General features: G+C 40.2%; 1 protein-coding gene across 1 annotated transcript in view; it reads left to right on the top strand.

Moving 5' to 3' along the window:
- OTOA (otoancorin) overlaps positions 1-15,863 on the top strand; it is a 34,969-nt gene that overhangs the window by 9,310 nt on the left and 9,796 nt on the right. Inside the window, exons 11-22 of the mRNA XM_036392094.1 lie at positions 471-594; positions 955-1,170; positions 1,692-1,859; positions 2,160-2,300; positions 2,883-2,938; positions 3,293-3,410; positions 3,928-4,001; positions 5,261-5,396; positions 6,246-6,436; positions 7,838-7,931; positions 9,049-9,178; positions 12,561-12,748. Of these exons, the coding sequence (XP_036247987.1) occupies positions 471-594; positions 955-1,170; positions 1,692-1,859; positions 2,160-2,300; positions 2,883-2,938; positions 3,293-3,410; positions 3,928-4,001; positions 5,261-5,396; positions 6,246-6,436; positions 7,838-7,931; positions 9,049-9,178; positions 12,561-12,748 (1,636 nt within the window). The remainder of the gene's footprint in view (positions 1-470; positions 595-954; positions 1,171-1,691; positions 1,860-2,159; positions 2,301-2,882; positions 2,939-3,292; positions 3,411-3,927; positions 4,002-5,260; positions 5,397-6,245; positions 6,437-7,837; positions 7,932-9,048; positions 9,179-12,560; positions 12,749-15,863) is intronic.

The raw sequence follows: 15,863 nt of genomic DNA, 5'->3' as shown, positions 1-15,863 counted from the left end.
TTAATCCTGAAATGATAAAGAGGCCATGTCATGCCCCAGCTGCTGCTCTGAAACACAAATGGGTTGTGTTGCATGTGGAATCCAAGCAGGACTTAGAGTTCAAAACATCCAATCAAACCAGATAAGAACTCAGCAAACCACTTCTAGAGACAGTAACAGCCCTCCATCATTTTCAGCATTATCCTGTTGAGGGAAGTGGAGTCATTAAGTGGGACAATCCAGCCATGAGCAAATGGAACCAGGGCAGGTAAATCCTCCAGCACAAGCAATCCAGGCAGGATTCAGCTGAATACAAAGGCCAGTGCACGTTCTCATAGCCCTGTTACAGGCTAAGTTTTGGTTGAGGCGCTCGTGACAAACAGAAATGGCTCAAGCTGTGATCACAAGGAGAGGGTACCAAGCTGTGTTTCCATTTCCCAACAGTGACACCTTTTATGTCAGAAGGGAGCTAATGTGTTTCTGCTCTATAGGCTGGGTTTGTTGGTTTGTTTTTATGATGACCTGGAACAGATGGATGCAGCTGTGGCCCGGGCTCTACTTCATCAAATGATTAAATGCAATCAGCTGAGAGGTTTCCAGGCCAAGGTTCATGAGGTGTGTACAACACTTGTTCTTCTTGCCTTACAGAATCCTGTAAACAGAGGAGGAAAGATGTTCTTCTTAAATAAGGAAAGAAATGAGAGAAAAATTACTGGGACTTAAGAAATACGGGAAAATAGTTCTTGAGGATACAAAGAATAGAAACCCATTTTGGGTGCTTATTCTTTTCTCATTCTGTTTCATATTCCTTTTCCATATACCTTTCACAACTGTGCTTCTATTTTTGAAATTTTATGAAGTGTGTGAATATTTGCCAATGCCTATTCCAGAGATTCTAGTTAATGTTTTGGGTAGTAATGGAAATTGGTTCTTGGCAGATTTTTATTTCTGATCTGCTCTTTTTGTTTGATTTAGCTCAAATCTCAACTCCTGAACATTGCCATGCAAAACCAGACATTGAATGATACCCTTGGATCTCTGTCAGATGCTGTGGTTGGACTAACTTCAAGTCAGCTGGAATCTCTGTCACCTGAAGCAGTGCATAATGCTGTTGCAACATTAAACCAAGTGTCTGGGTGGGCAAAGAGCCAAGTTATGATTTTGTCCAGTAAATATCTCTCTTATGAAAAGGTACCTCTGATAACAGCTTTCCTACCTTCTGTTTTTAAAAGTGAAATGGCTTCTTCTCAACAATAACTGTAGATTTTGCAAAGTTTAGTGTAGGAATTCTATTTGGTTGGTGGCCTGAAAAATTGTTTAAATCAAATAAAAGCATCCAAGATTGTACATCCCAAAGTAACTCTCTAGTAAGAGAGAGAATGAGTATTTGGATTTGGCAATTGCAATTATAATTGTATATATTATTTTGTCTGTGTCACTGCCCTAAGCAGAATTTGTATGATCAGAGATCCCAGGCTGTATGTTCAAATATACTGCAATGCAAGGAATCAGGTCCTGGTTGAAGTTTCAGAAAAAGAAACTTTTGAGAAACTTCAGGCATTTGTTCCATGGACAGACACAGAAAATGTTTTCCCAGGAAAGAAAATATATTAAGTATTTAATAAGCAGTTTTACTTTATTGACTTTTGCTTTTAAATATATCTGGTGGTCCCAATGAAACTTCCTGTTTGCTTGTGCTGTTCTCCCTGCAGGTTTTATCATTTTACAACGTGAGCCAAATGGGTGCCTTGGTGACAGGAGTTGGCACCTGGTCACTGCACAGCATGAGCCCCAGGGAGCTGGCTCAGATGATTCGAGGCACAACCTCCCAATACTTGTCTGACTTATCTCCTGCACAGCAACAGGGCATCCTCAGGAAGGTGATTGATTATTAACTCCAGGTTCTCTCTGCCCAAGAGCACCATAACCAGAACTGTAGAGCATGAATTAAACCAAGATATGTCCTTTAGCTCAATGGTTGATGGTTCTACTGCCATTTTTCTGAACACCAAGTGTATTTTGAAGGCTCTCTCTTGCTTATTTCATTGTGGTTTTAATACTGTCGTGTTTTTCCTTTATCCTCTTAAGAGAAATATTACACAGACTAGAAAGAAGGGAAAATCCTGTAAATCTAAGCATCAGTTCAGAAATGCCATGTATTTTTATGTTCCTCTTTTTAGATTGCTTCATCTGGAGATTTTTCTTCATCAGTCAAAGATATACAAGGAGCTTTCTTTAAAGAAGTCTCTCTTTCTGACTTATGGAAGCAAACTGGATATAATTCTGCGATGCTGAACGAAAAAGAGCTAAGAAGCAGCCAGGTAAAAATTGCTATGCAGTTCCCATTCCACTGCAATGTAGTGTGATGGGAGAATTGGAAAAGTGGTGTAATATATTTGTGTTCAAGGAACACAGGTAAAAGGAAGGAACTGCCCCAATTATATCTCAACATAAACACCAAAGGGCATTTAGAGCCCAGGCAGCGCTATGAGACAATGCTATGGAAAAAGAAGCTTTAATATGCTGAATTTAAGCCCTCAGGTTTCTGCCATGTAAATTTTCTCTTTCCAGTACTACATATTAGACATTTGCATGTAATGTCCAGAGAGATGAAAGGTTGGATCAGATGATCTCCAGAGCTCCCTTCAGCCCTAAGTTTTTCAGTAGCTGTGGGCCGTGTACAGGTTTGACATCATCCCATAATGCCAGTCAGTGATGCCTTGGCTTGTGAAGGAAAAATTCATCTAAGCTGGATGCCAAACCTTTTGGTTGCTCAAGCTGGACCATAGAAGTACCTTTAGAGTACATAAGAGAGCTAAGAGTACAAAAACCTTGCTGTAGTTATTGTCTCTTAAATTTGGATTAACTAAAGTTACCTTTAATTATGGTGGGTTTATTTTCAGGCTTTGTATCTGTATGAATTGCTGTCCAAGGAAAACCATCCTGTTGACCTTCTAAGGTATGGACTGTATCTCTTTTGAAATGGGGTTTAAGACTGGTTTAGTGATTAGAGCAACTTGGAGGTAAACAATTTCTATTACATTATGTTTATTCATTCCTGGATACCACAGGATAATTCACCTTCCTTATTAAAAAGGGTCTTCAAAACCAAAATGAGGCTCAAAGCATTGCAGAGGTTTGGGTGTTTTAAGGCTTTGTTGATATTTTTCAATTTGCATTTTTACTTTCAAGAGTCTTTTAATTACAGGAAATGGGAGAGGTGAAGAAACTGTGTCTTAGGATGGGATTGTGGGGAGTAAGGACTAGATCCTGCTTAAATATTCATAAGATTGAAATTTGCCTTTCCTATCAGCACAGGACAGCTTGTGAAAGGAGTAACTTGTCAACTCTTTGAAAGTATGGACACAGACATATTTTTAAACAATTTTAAATTCTTTGAAATGAATCTTCATCTGCTTTCTCCATATCAGGTAAACAAATAAAAAAGACTTTATGTACATAAACATGCTACCCAATATCCAGATTAGGTAGATTAAAATTTGTTTTATTCTATTTTGTCTTTGGTTTTTTTGGCATTTTTTTCAAGATCCTGTATGTCTCAACTTGTCTGTTAGCATATTTTATTTAAATCTTTTATGTGTGAATTTGTCTGTTATCATACTTCATTTTGACAATTTCATTTGTCACTTACAAATTGCAAGAAATTCCTACAGTCCTTCTGACTTGTTAATTCATGAGTAATCTGTTTGGAAATACATAGAAGTTTCAGAAACATACAAATGTTCTCATGTTCCCAAATATATAATGTTTCATCTCTGATGTCTACAAAAAGAAAACTAAAACAAGCCAGATAAAAAAGCTCTCTGAAGATGATATGCACAGTCTTATATATGCTAGTTTATATATATGCTGCAATAAACAAGCCATATTTTTATTCTTTTTCAAAACTGCTAGAGATTTAAGAGCCTAAATTTTTGTTGCCTTTAGGTTAATTGTTTGGCTTGGAAATTTTGGAAAGTCTCCAATGCATCCATTCCTCCCTTCCTCTTACTGGCGCTTCCGTGAGTTACATCTTAGTTCATCTTAACTTCTGAGGACTTTTCAAATAATCTCTTCAGTCCTAAGAAAACTGATGATTCAAATAAATGGTGATTTATCAAAAGTGGTCACTGACTGTAGGCAAAATCTGTCCCAAGTGAAAGTTGGTAATGCTTTGTGTCTTTTAGTACGGTACATTTTTGTCACAATGGTGGATTCTTTTCCCCCTAGGTAGGCTTATTTGGTTTAGGTTTGCTTATTTGCTTAGGGGTCTTTTTGAGAGTGGATATATAAGACAAAACCACTGGATACTGCTGAAGCATATTGCTCTGTATGGTTGGAAACATTCCAGTGTGTTTCAAGACATTTGTGTAAGTTAGCAAAACTTCTCAGTGACAGCTTTTTTCCTTTGAAAAAAAAAAAACCAAACAAACTTGTGTATGTATGAGAACTCCTGAACTGTAAAATTTTTTAATTCCTTCCTTCCTTTCTTTCTATCTCTTCCACCCTTTCTCTCTTTCTTTCCGTGTGCCTAAGGGGATAAAAGGGACTGAGAACACTTCTTTTTGTGGAATATTTTTAATTGAAAAAATAAGAAAAATATTCAGTCTCAAAAGGCTCTATTCTATTTAACAACTATAAAATAATAATAGACTTTAATGTAAGGCTTCCCATAAACTGCAGCCCTCAGTTATTTGGCAGCAGTTGCATGTTGGCTGTTCAGGGCCATCTGAAGTTGCTGGTGCTGTTGCCTTCAGACCCTGGCAAGGCTGGGCCTGTGCAGATGTGGGCTGTGGCTTTATTTGCAAAGGTTGTTTGCCACTCTGTGTGGAGAAGAACATCATTTTTTTAGTTTGGCAGGATTTTTGGCTTTTGATAAAAAGCAAACCTACTCTAAAACTACTTGTGGTCCTCAGGCCACCCACCCATTTTCATTCATCAGAGAATTATTCCTAATAAAATGGGGAAAGGGGAAAAGCTTCTGACCTGTAAACCTGTTTCATATGGTGTTAAAGCATCTCAGAGCACTTTCCTACACTTGGCAGCTATTTATAATTCTTAGCCATTTTTTGAAGTTCAGTTCATGTCCTGATGGACTGGAAGAAGACAGATATTGAAGTAAGCTGAGGGTTAATTGCAATTTTTTTGGCCTGTCTGGTTTATGATTTTTCAAGTGCAGCCTTGTCTCTAAGCATCTCTGTCATCACAGATTTTGTGGCTATGGTTGTGGGTGTATGAAGGTCAGGTTTGCATTCTGAGACCTTCTGAATTCTTTCTGCAGTTCTGAGTACCTGGAGTACATTACAGGCCCTTTGTGTGTCCCTTTCCTTGAACGTGTGGGCAAGACTGGAATGGACCTCCTGAACCCAAGCCTTCACAAAAGGGATGCTGTCCTGCAAAAAGTACAGGAGTGCCTGGTGGGTATGGCTGAGAGGGGTCAGCACAGGAGGAGACACCATGGAGGAGGAGAGAGTCACCACCTACATGAGTTCTTCACCCATCCATCTGCATTCTTTTGGGGGTGTTTTTACTGTTTCAATTTTATTGTTTGCTCCTTAAGCAAACCTTTTTATAGCTTAGCAATTTTCCTTGACTCCATGCATGTTCCAAAGTGTTCTCATTAAATGTCATTGCTGGCCAGGACAGCCTGGAGCTGACCAGTTTGCACCTGGAGTGTTCCCCTGGCTCCAAGCAGTGCCAGCCCAAGCAGAGTTGTTGTGGCACAGGGAGCTCCATGGGAGAGGTGCTGGTACCAGGAGGATTTTGTGACTTCTGCTGTCTGGGAGCTGCAGCACTCACCAATTTTTAGGGGGAACTAGTTCTTTGATGTAGCTGTGGCTGTTCCTGTCCTTACACACAGTACCAGCTGTATAATCCCCAGTGTTTTGGCAGCTGCTTGAGAAGCCCCTTAGAGCTCAGCCTTTTAACAGCAAGAGCTTGGGGCCCCTCTGCTGCAAGGGGCCACGTGAGGGCTGCCAGACAGAACTGCACCAGCTCTGCAGGTGCTGGGTGATCACATTCTTTATGTGTGATTCAGTATGGAATAAAGAATACTGAAAGCTCTGAGAAGTGCTTATGAAATATCACCAGTTGGATTGGTAAAACAAAAAATGTAAGGCAGTCTCAGCAGAAAATGTAGATTAAGTTGCCAGTGCAAACTGTTGTGTCTTTGTTCCTTACAGCTTAAATGAGTTGTGATGCAGCTAAGTGGTACAGGACAAGAGCCCAGTTAGGTCTGCCAACAGGGCAAATGCTTCTTGTTTCAGAACAGCTCCATTGCTGATGAATATGATGTCGACCTCCTTGGAAATCTAATCTGCCACTTACCTCCAGACTTTCTACATGGCAGAATGTCCCTGAAGGCAATGGCAGCAGCCCTACATCAATTCAAACTTTGCCAACAGCTCAGCCATGAGCAGAAGATTGAAATTAAATCCAAACTCCTCAAGTTATATGGGTAAGGTATTGGATACACCACCGTGGTCAGGCTGGTGCTTAGGCCATGCAAACACCAAACATTTGCTTTGCCCAGATGAACTGCAGTGAAACCAGCACAAAGCAGCTTCTGTCACTGCCCAAGTTCTTGTCCACTAGAATGACATGTCTGTTCTTGTGTGTAATGTGATAACTGTGGAACAAAATACAACCCCAGGGACATGACTTAAGTCCCAGAGGAAAAGGAGAGAAGTGGAATATTTATGGGGGGCAGTAAACAGACTCACTGGCCTGGCAGGACAAAGGGGTTACAAGCAGAGAATGGTGCAGGAACACAAAGAATGGGAAAATGGAAGTGGGGTACTTGCTGTGCTGGTGTGAGAAGCCAAGTAAAGAAGACTGCAAGCACCTGTGGCAATAGGAGAGAGCAGAGAAGCAGCAGAGGGATTTAAGTTCAAGCATTTGCAGCAGCAGAGTGGGCAGAGTGTGTTGGGTGTCACTAAGGACTCAGATTAGGAGGGTGAATGGAACCTCACTGGTATCAGTCCTGCCAAGAACAAAGCCATCCTCTATCTGGTGAGAATATACTGTTTCTGTCTTGCATTGTCCCTTGGAAGTGACTGGTTGCACAGTTCCTAACCACCCCTTCACCCCAAAGTGGGTCACTTGATCCACCTGATCACATCAGATGCTGGTCAGCTTCCTGCTAGTCAGCATTTTTCTGTGGTAGGGTAGCTGATAGCTGTATTTTCCAGCAGATTCCATCCCTGCATTGGTCTTGATACAAATCAATTTTATTGAATTGTGGCACACTGTGCTAAATAAGATTTTACATTATTTTATATAATTCAATTTTGAAGATATTTAAACATCCTCATAGTGGAGCAGCAAAGCAATTAAAATTGTTTGTGGGAACATGAGCTAGGAACATATTTGTTACCACACTCTTCTGTAGGCTCTGTCAGCCTGAAAATAACTTATCTAAGTGCTTTATTAAGTCACCCACCAAATGGGTTGACTGACATTTGTCAGATTTGGATGATGTTTCTACTTCTCTTTTGATAACCATTTTGCAGGCTACTATTGCAATATGAACTGATGGAAAATGGTAAATTTTCTTTCAAAGAAAGAATTATTTCTCCTTGTTCAATTATTCCTCCTGTAATGCTAAGAACACTTGACTATTGAGGGAGAGCTTCCTCACCACCATATTTGAAGGGTTTTTCTGATTATATTGTGAGTTCCACTAATGCCCTATGCCCAGAGAGATGAGAAAATGCAATCTGATGCTTGTAACAATGAATCATCACATTGGCATAGAATTGTTTCCTGTATGATAAAGTATCATAAACCCACTGAAGTTTTAGTATTATTTTTGTTGTAATGCTCCTTATTAATAGAATTTTTCAAAATATTTTTTCAGCTCCTCAAACAACTGGACAGCAGAAACAACATTAGATGTTGGACCATTCATAGTTCTGCTGTCAAAAGAGGAATTAAACGTCCTTGCTGAAAAGGTATGCTTTTATTAAAAAATTTTAATTTGTAACATAAATTTTAGACCTTGGAATTGTGAATGTCATAATGCAGTCTAAATTATGTAACGTGAATGGTGAACTAGGTAAATAATTCTTTTGTCAAGGAATCCTGTGTTAGTGTTTCACATATTCTTGACTCCATCCAAGAGATTTCTTCTTGAGAGTAATGTTACTCTAAACAATTCATTGTATGTTACAATTGTACATTGTCACATAGGGGAAAAAAAGGGGCATTTATAGTGATGCAGACTCATTTTTAGTACTTTACACCTTGCAGTGCTCTTTACTCTATCCTTCTGCCTTCCAACCATAAAAGTTGTTTTTCTTATCCTGTTATTAATGGGATCATACTGATCAAATTAGCATTTACTCATGTGGCCCTTTGCCCTGGGGTCAGCATAGCACAAGTAACAATATCTGATGGCCTCAGCATTGCACTTGCACTTTGTCATTTCCTTGCCCTCTTAAGTTCATATAATCTTAATTTTTTTAATGCATAGGAGTAAACTATACTGGAATGAGGGGTTCATTCTTCAGCAGAAATATGTGAGCACTGTCAGCAGCTTTTCCACTGGAGATAATGCTTATAATTGACCAGATAGAATAGGACTCTTCAAAGGAAAGGAAGGTGTCTAGCAGGGTGGAGGAGAGAGGTCAGAAAAGCCTAAAGAAGGCAAACAGGTCAAAGTTATTTCTCATAATTTAATTGGGTCCCTATCCTCAATCCATGTACTTATCTGGCAAATTTAAGATGAGCGAAATGAAACCTGAATTAAAATGGTGACACTCACTGCTCCAGGAGGGGCTGGACACAGACACCAATCAGCCAGTGCTCAGGTGTTGCCAGAAGCTGGGAGGGCACACAGGATGGAGAATCACTCAGAATTTGCTTTGCTCCTAATTTTTTCCCCCTCAAATGTGTGCCAATGACCTTTCAGTAGCAGCCAATTACTCCTTTCTGAAACATCTGCACAATGGGACAAGACTGAACTGTTACTAACCCCTGCTTTGCTGAGGTCTGCACAAGACTTTCTCTACAAATTGATTTGTTTTAAAAGGGAGAGAAGCCTTATTTATTCTTTCTTTCCTTTTGAAGTTCCCAGATATCATTTTACAAATAGCAAAGACAATTGGAGCAGTTTCCTCAGCTGAAGAGCTCCTGTCAGCTGTGTTTGAGTCAGTCTCCAATGGCACTGGCAGCGTTGTCCTGTCCCTCAGCAGAGCTGGTCAGTATTGCACTGGGGCCTCTGCAAAGTGCTGCATTTGGGGCTGAGAGGGTGCAGTTCAAACAGACTTTGTCTCACTTTGTCATCAAATGCATTCTGAGAAGCTGAATGATAAAAGGGAAGTATTGAGTCACTTAAAGACTTTCAGGATAAAACAGTGAGAGTCTTCATTCTGCTACTCATCAGAGTTGTATAATGCACTAATTGCTGAAACCTTCATTACAGAATTGCATAATTAAGCATTTCCTGGAATCTTTCTAAGTACACAAAGGAAAAAGATGAATGATTTGAATTAGAGGGGCTTGTTTATTTTTAATTTTTTAAATTTTTACTTTGTAATCTAATTGAAACCCCTTGAATTAAAAACCTGTGAAGGTGACAAGTTACCGTTGTGCCAAAAGATTGTACATAGTTAATCCTTTGCCAGACATGAGCATATGGTGACTGATCTGTTCTTAAATCTGACAGTGGTGGCACTGTTTTTTCTGTCCAAATGGACAAGTTTGTAATCATCTAAAAGGTATTTTAATTAGCAACCAAACTAATCTATTAGAATCTCTGGTAACAAATGGATCATTTTCTTTATATCAGATAGATACTCTGACTATCTATATAATTCTATTATTATATAGAATTATATACTATAGACTATAATATAATTCTGTTATTATAATAACAACTATTCTCCTCTTATCTGACATTCACCCAGGCAGAATTTATAAGCTGTGCCATCCTGTGCCATGGAAAACAATCCTGCTGTGGGGGAAGCTTTTGAAAAACACCAATGGGACTTTAGATCCAAAGATATTCAAGGAGTTTGATCTTATCTGCCTTTGTTTTTGAAAATCTCCCCCTTGGTTCTCTGCCTAGCAGAATAGAGGTTCAAGCTCTCAGCAAGCCCTGAGCCACCCTGGAAATCCATCTGCTTGTATGGCAGGAACTCTGAATGATGACTGTGTGTCTCTGGAAATGAATTTTCCTCTTACAGTGCTGTATTCATAGGCAGAGAGAGGTGGAGGGAGTTCTGAGGGTTGTGTTTTTTCATAATCTGAAACAAAACATGACCTCAGTTGATCAGAGGAGTCATCAGAGGCTCTAAAAAAAGCAGGACTGAGCTGGTGAAAGAGCAGGGGGTTAGTTCACCTGTATGCATGAAATTCACTTTTCCTTCAACAAGTCAATCAGAGGATCACAAGCCATATTTCTTTAGACATGGGCCATAGGACTGAAGGTTCAGCACCAGGTATTTAAGTATGCCTGTGTCCTTAAGTGTTCTTTTTTTAAGCCTCTAGATCTACATGAATCCCAAGACTTCTCTAATCAGCCCAGCTCATGTCCAGTGCAGTTGCAGAGATCTCTCACCTGCATTGCAAGAGCAGTGCCAGCAAAGCTGCGGGTCTTTGTCAAAGCTGAGGGTCTTTGTCAAAGGATGATTTGGTTCCAAGGCCATGGAGGCTCCTCAGTCTTCACTTGAGGTGCCTGAGCTCAGCTGGGGGGAATCTGGGAGATGAGAAGTTGAAGGATTGTTTGTGCTACTCCAGGAAATGCTTCTGCAGCCCAAACATGGTATTGAGCTTTTGTTACCAAACATAATCTCATCAGCTCCATACAACTCACACAGTGGTTTCAGTAAGGAGTGAAGTTTAATTACTGATTTGTAAATCACTAAAAAATTGGGTATTATGAAAATTACTCCAGAATAACATTAAAGCTTTTCATGCCACCAATGCTATTTTGCATTTCTCACAGACCACTTGTGAGCTAATGTTAATAACAGTAGCAATTACCAGTGACAGAGTTCTTGCATCTATGTCTATATCAAGATTAAAAACAAAGGTTTTAAGATGCTTAAGGCAAGATGGAACATGAAAAGCAAAACTAGGGAGCTGTGTGTCTGAGATGCTACCAGAGGGCAGTGGCAGTGCTGGAGAAAGGATTCAGGTTTCTCACCACATTATATGTGTTATGATGTGTGTGTATATATATATATATATATATATATATATATATATATATATATATATATTTCATCAAACTAAACCTGTAGCAAAAGGAACAGCAAAGTGGCATCAGGTCAAAAATCTAATTAGTGTTTCCCTCTTTAATTGCATCAGTGTATCTGGTGTGTTAAAAATTATAAAATCAATGGGTTTTTTCAAGGACACCTAGTCTTAGGTTTTCATGACTTGGGGAAGGGAGCTGCAGGCGTCTGGATGGGCAGTATTTACATGAGAAAAGCTGACCTTCTGCAGCAGGGGAAAGGGAAACAATGCAGCTTCACAAGAGGGAGGTAAAGGGAGAGCAGAAGATCAGCTGGTACAGTGGAAGCTGAGCAGCATTTTCATTTGCTCAACAGATTCAATCTTTTCAGTGTTCTACCCACTACTGCAGCTTCCTTTGATGCAAATAAATCCCTCCTCTGCCTCCTTTCAAAGTACAAATCTACTTTGTACATCCTCACTTTAATTTATTTATCTGGGGGAGCTTAGCTGAGGCACAGCATCTGTGAAATTCATGTTTTTTACTGGTAATGACTGTATCCAAAGACATGTAGGGATTATTTGGTTTAGATAATTATTTAATAAGGTTTTCCTAAATTAGTGACAGGAGAGGGAGCAGTAAACAACCACATTAGGGTTCTTATTTCTGCTTTCCATCAACATTAGAGGTAGATTATGTCAACAAAGACTAGGATTTGTTAAAACACACAATGGAAACTGTCTGGTTTGATAATGCATAGGCCTGGAACCTGACTGTAAATAAGATTTTTAAAGGCAGTTTGTCTGTCCAAACAGTGCTGTGGTGAGTGTACAGCCCTCTCTAGATCCTGACATTTTAACAACAGGCTTGACATAACCAACAAGCGCCGTGCTTCTCTGGCACATCCAGCTTGTCTTCACCTTGTTCAAATGTCAGGCAAGTCTTACCAGACACATATCTCCATCAGGCATTGCAGAGTGCAAGGACCTCTCGTGTCTGTTACATTCCTGTTGAGTTGGATCCACTGTTTGAATGTGATGTTTATTCAGCTGAAGCTCTTTTTGGTGAATTTCCACCAGGGTCATCCCAAACATTTGCATTTCACTCCTGTTGAATCAAGGCTCCCAGCAAATGGTGGCTTAAACTCAGAACAAGCCCTTGCCTGGGTTTTGATGCCTTTAGAGAATTGGACTTCAAAGAAACTTGCAAGATACTGGTAGTTTATATCCAGAACATTAATAAGGGAATATTTTTTAAATTCTTCAATTACAAAATATTTAATTTATCGATATCACATCAGCAGCAGTAAATTTTCATAGTCTGTTGCTCTCTTAAATATCAATATTGCTTTGATTTATTTTGTTGTCCCTGATGAAAACTCTTACTATTTGACCTTTTTCAGATTGCCTGAGAACCAGAGCTCCTTCTTCAAGTGAAATCATTAAATTAGGAGAAGCAAATGTCTTTTGGTCAGTTCAGGAACTGAAATGCATGGATCCAGAGACTTTTGACAAAAATGTGGAACTTCTTGGGGGAGTCTCAGGTTTTAACAGCTCCCAGCTGACTGCCTTGAAGGAAAAAGCCAAGCAGGTAACTATCCTGTCTGTGGGAAAATTAAATCTGTAATTTGATTTGGTGTTATTGAACTATGCAGTTCTAAAATAACTGTGCTATGTCAATGTCACTACTGCCACAAGAATATCTATGGTTTATTGGAAAAATAATGTGAGGTGGTGATAGAAGACTATTGCCCTTGCTTTGGAGTCAACAGGCAAGTAGTTCTGAGCTATTGGCAGCTGGAAAAGTGAAGTGGTTTTACTTTGAATTACTTTTCTGGTTGCTTCTCACTTTCCTTTCACAAATGAAAAATCAGCAAGCAGTACTAGGGGCTCTTGATTGCCCTGCTGAGAATTAAGCTTGGCATGTTAAACTGTCTACATGGATGCTGAATATAGCTTCCAGTGGGGTAAACCCAAACTGACTGAAAGGCAGTTATTGGCTGAATAAAGCTCCTTTTTCCACCTTCTCACAGGCAGGGACAGACCCATCAGTGGGAAATCTGAGGGAGGAAAAATCCCACCTACATTTTGTCTTTACCAGGAGCACAGTTGGGCAGAGGACTGTGCTGGGGGCAGGTCAGCACTCTGCCTGGGTCTGGGGCACCAGCAGAGCTCTGGGCAGCCCTGCCTGAGACACAGTGGGCTGGCAGAGAATTCAGACTTTGCTCTGTGCCTGTTGTTGCCATTGCACTTCTCCCTGGGATCACCTCCTCTTGCTGCTTTGTGGTTGCCTGCACTGCCAGGGAATGGGCAAATTCCCCAACATGCTTTTTGCTCAGCAAGAAAAAGCCTTAGGGTGCAGTAAGACAAATTGTTCTGGTTGCAGAAAACTCAGAGGTGAAGAGGGTACTGCCCCAGCCTGGCTTCAGCTTCCTGTCAGCAGCATCTGCTGGAGGTTATCTGTTCTCTGCTTCCATCTCTGCATGGCTACTCTGTAATCCCCTTCTGTCAAAATGATCCAACATGTAAAAGTCCTTTTTAGGTTCCATCAGATCATTCTGACAGAATGAGGTTGGGAAGCATCTACAAGTTGCAGTTGGCAGCAAGCAGGACAGAGTGCAAGAGGCTTGGAGACCTGAGGGCTGTGACCTCTGGAGGAAAGCAGGAGCAGGGGGAGCATGGGCCTGGGCAGCATCTCCTCAAACCAGCAGCTGTAGCCAGTAGTGCAGCTGACCATGGATTTGGGGTAAATAAGGCCAACTGTGCAATTTTTAGCAGTGAAGCTCAGCTTTTAAAGCAGTGGAACTGCAGGTGCTTGAAGAGAAGTGGCACTGCACAGATTTCTGAAAGCAGATGGTGACTCTGTAGTTGTGTCTCTGCTGCCTTGTTGCAGGAGGACAACTGCAGCAAATGTATTCTCCCCAAGTCAGCTTCTCTCTGTCAGCATGGACACGTGTGGGTAGGAAAACGGGGAAAAATGTAATCCTAGAAGAAAATAAAAACAGTGCTCCCCTGCCATAGTGAAAACTACTATTCTTTACAGCAGTGCAATATATTGGTGTACTTACAGAGTGGTGTCAGTTGTAGGGAAATTGCTGACAAGGTTGATACACTCACATTTCTGGCTATATTCAAAGATCTGTAGTGCACTGAATGGCAGTATATTGTCTGTGAGTGTTTGTGCAGATTTCTGCTAGACAAAGACAGACTTCCTATGTATTAATTTCAAATTGCAATGTGGTGTTAAACTGAACATGAAGCATGAGAAATGAGACAGGACAGGCAAAGCTCTTTGAAATTATATGCATAGGTGCTGTTATGTTATTAACATCTTTGATTAAAGGTTTCATTAAGCCTGAACTACTCATTGTTCCAAACTAATTCAAAAAGTCTAGTTATCAGATTGTATCTTAATGAAAGTAAGAAGCTTAGCTCACTTGTAAGTGGAAGGTCTCTCAGCTCTGCAGCACTGACAGCTGTATAGATCTGTAGTTCTAGGTGAATGAGGACAAAGGAGTGTTTCAGTTTCATGTGTTGTGTTATTTATATCATTCTGCCTGAGATTTCACCCAGCCCTGTCAGATAATACTATTTATGAAGTACTTCAAATTCTGTACTTTATGGCCTAGATCAGGAAACAGACACTTGGCATTTTTGCCTGCATGTGTTTCATGTATCTCTTAAGCTAGAGAATTAAAAGCTTTAAAATTGGGCTAATACTTTTTACTATCTATTTGCTTTGGAAAAGATTGAAGTTTCCCAGACTTAGACCCTTTGTGACATTGTAAAACCAACATAAAAGATCTGGTGGAAACTCAGTTGGGAGGTACAAATCCAGCAAGGCATCTCTTAAACAAATCCTTAACCTGAGGGTCACAGCTGGGAAAAGCACCCTGGCAGCTGAGGCTGCTCTGTGCTGGATGTGCACAGCAGAGAGCCTGCAGCTCTGTGTAAGGAGTACCTAATTTCAGACATCCAGATTCCTGAGCTCTACTTCTATATTTTCTGGAGCTTGTACAGCTCCATGTCTATCTGATGGTGCAAACACTATTTAGTAGGCAACTGCAGAGATGCTCTTCAGCAAGTCCCCACTAGCTTTGTCCTTTCTAACTTTTTGAACAAAACTTGAATTGTAGCTATCTCAAAAATGGAGTAAATATTTCCTGACTCAGATGGTAGCCCAGCCCTGAGCTTTTAGTTTTAATTTTCCAGGTGCTGTTAGCAGCATGATGTTATACTAGAAACCTGTCATGTATTCACTGACACAAAGCAGAGTTGCTGAAGTACATGAGAGCTTTAAAGTGAACTTTTTTTTTTTTTTATGTGTGCCTGGCTTGTTCAAGTTCCTTCCTCCAGCCAAAACCCAGTGTCTTTTTCTGTAAAGGCAATTGGCCACATCCTGGGAGATACTGACCACTGTCTACAGTCTTCTACCGTTGTCATAAAATGTAATTGACAGTTCTGGCGTCTGAAGATTCAGCTCCTGATGGACTTTTATTATTCTTTACTCAGGCAGAACTTTTCCTTATACCAAATTTCCTTCAGGCTGCTCAGTGACAGCTTTTCAATCACTGTAACTTTATCACAAATAAAGTTAAAAGCAGGGGAAGCTGTCAGTTTAAATACATTGGTACTGGTTTAGAAGAGCCCCTGATGATTTCCTTGGGTTTTTTACAAAGCTTTACAAATTTAACTGTATCTTTACA

The sequence above is a fragment of the Molothrus ater genome, chromosome 16 (genome assembly GCF_012460135.2).
Source record: "Molothrus ater isolate BHLD 08-10-18 breed brown headed cowbird chromosome 16, BPBGC_Mater_1.1, whole genome shotgun sequence".
NCBI lineage: Eukaryota > Metazoa > Chordata > Aves > Passeriformes > Icteridae > Molothrus > Molothrus ater.
Note: the sequence above shows the minus strand (reverse complement) of the source record. Positions and strands in the feature narration are given on the sequence as shown.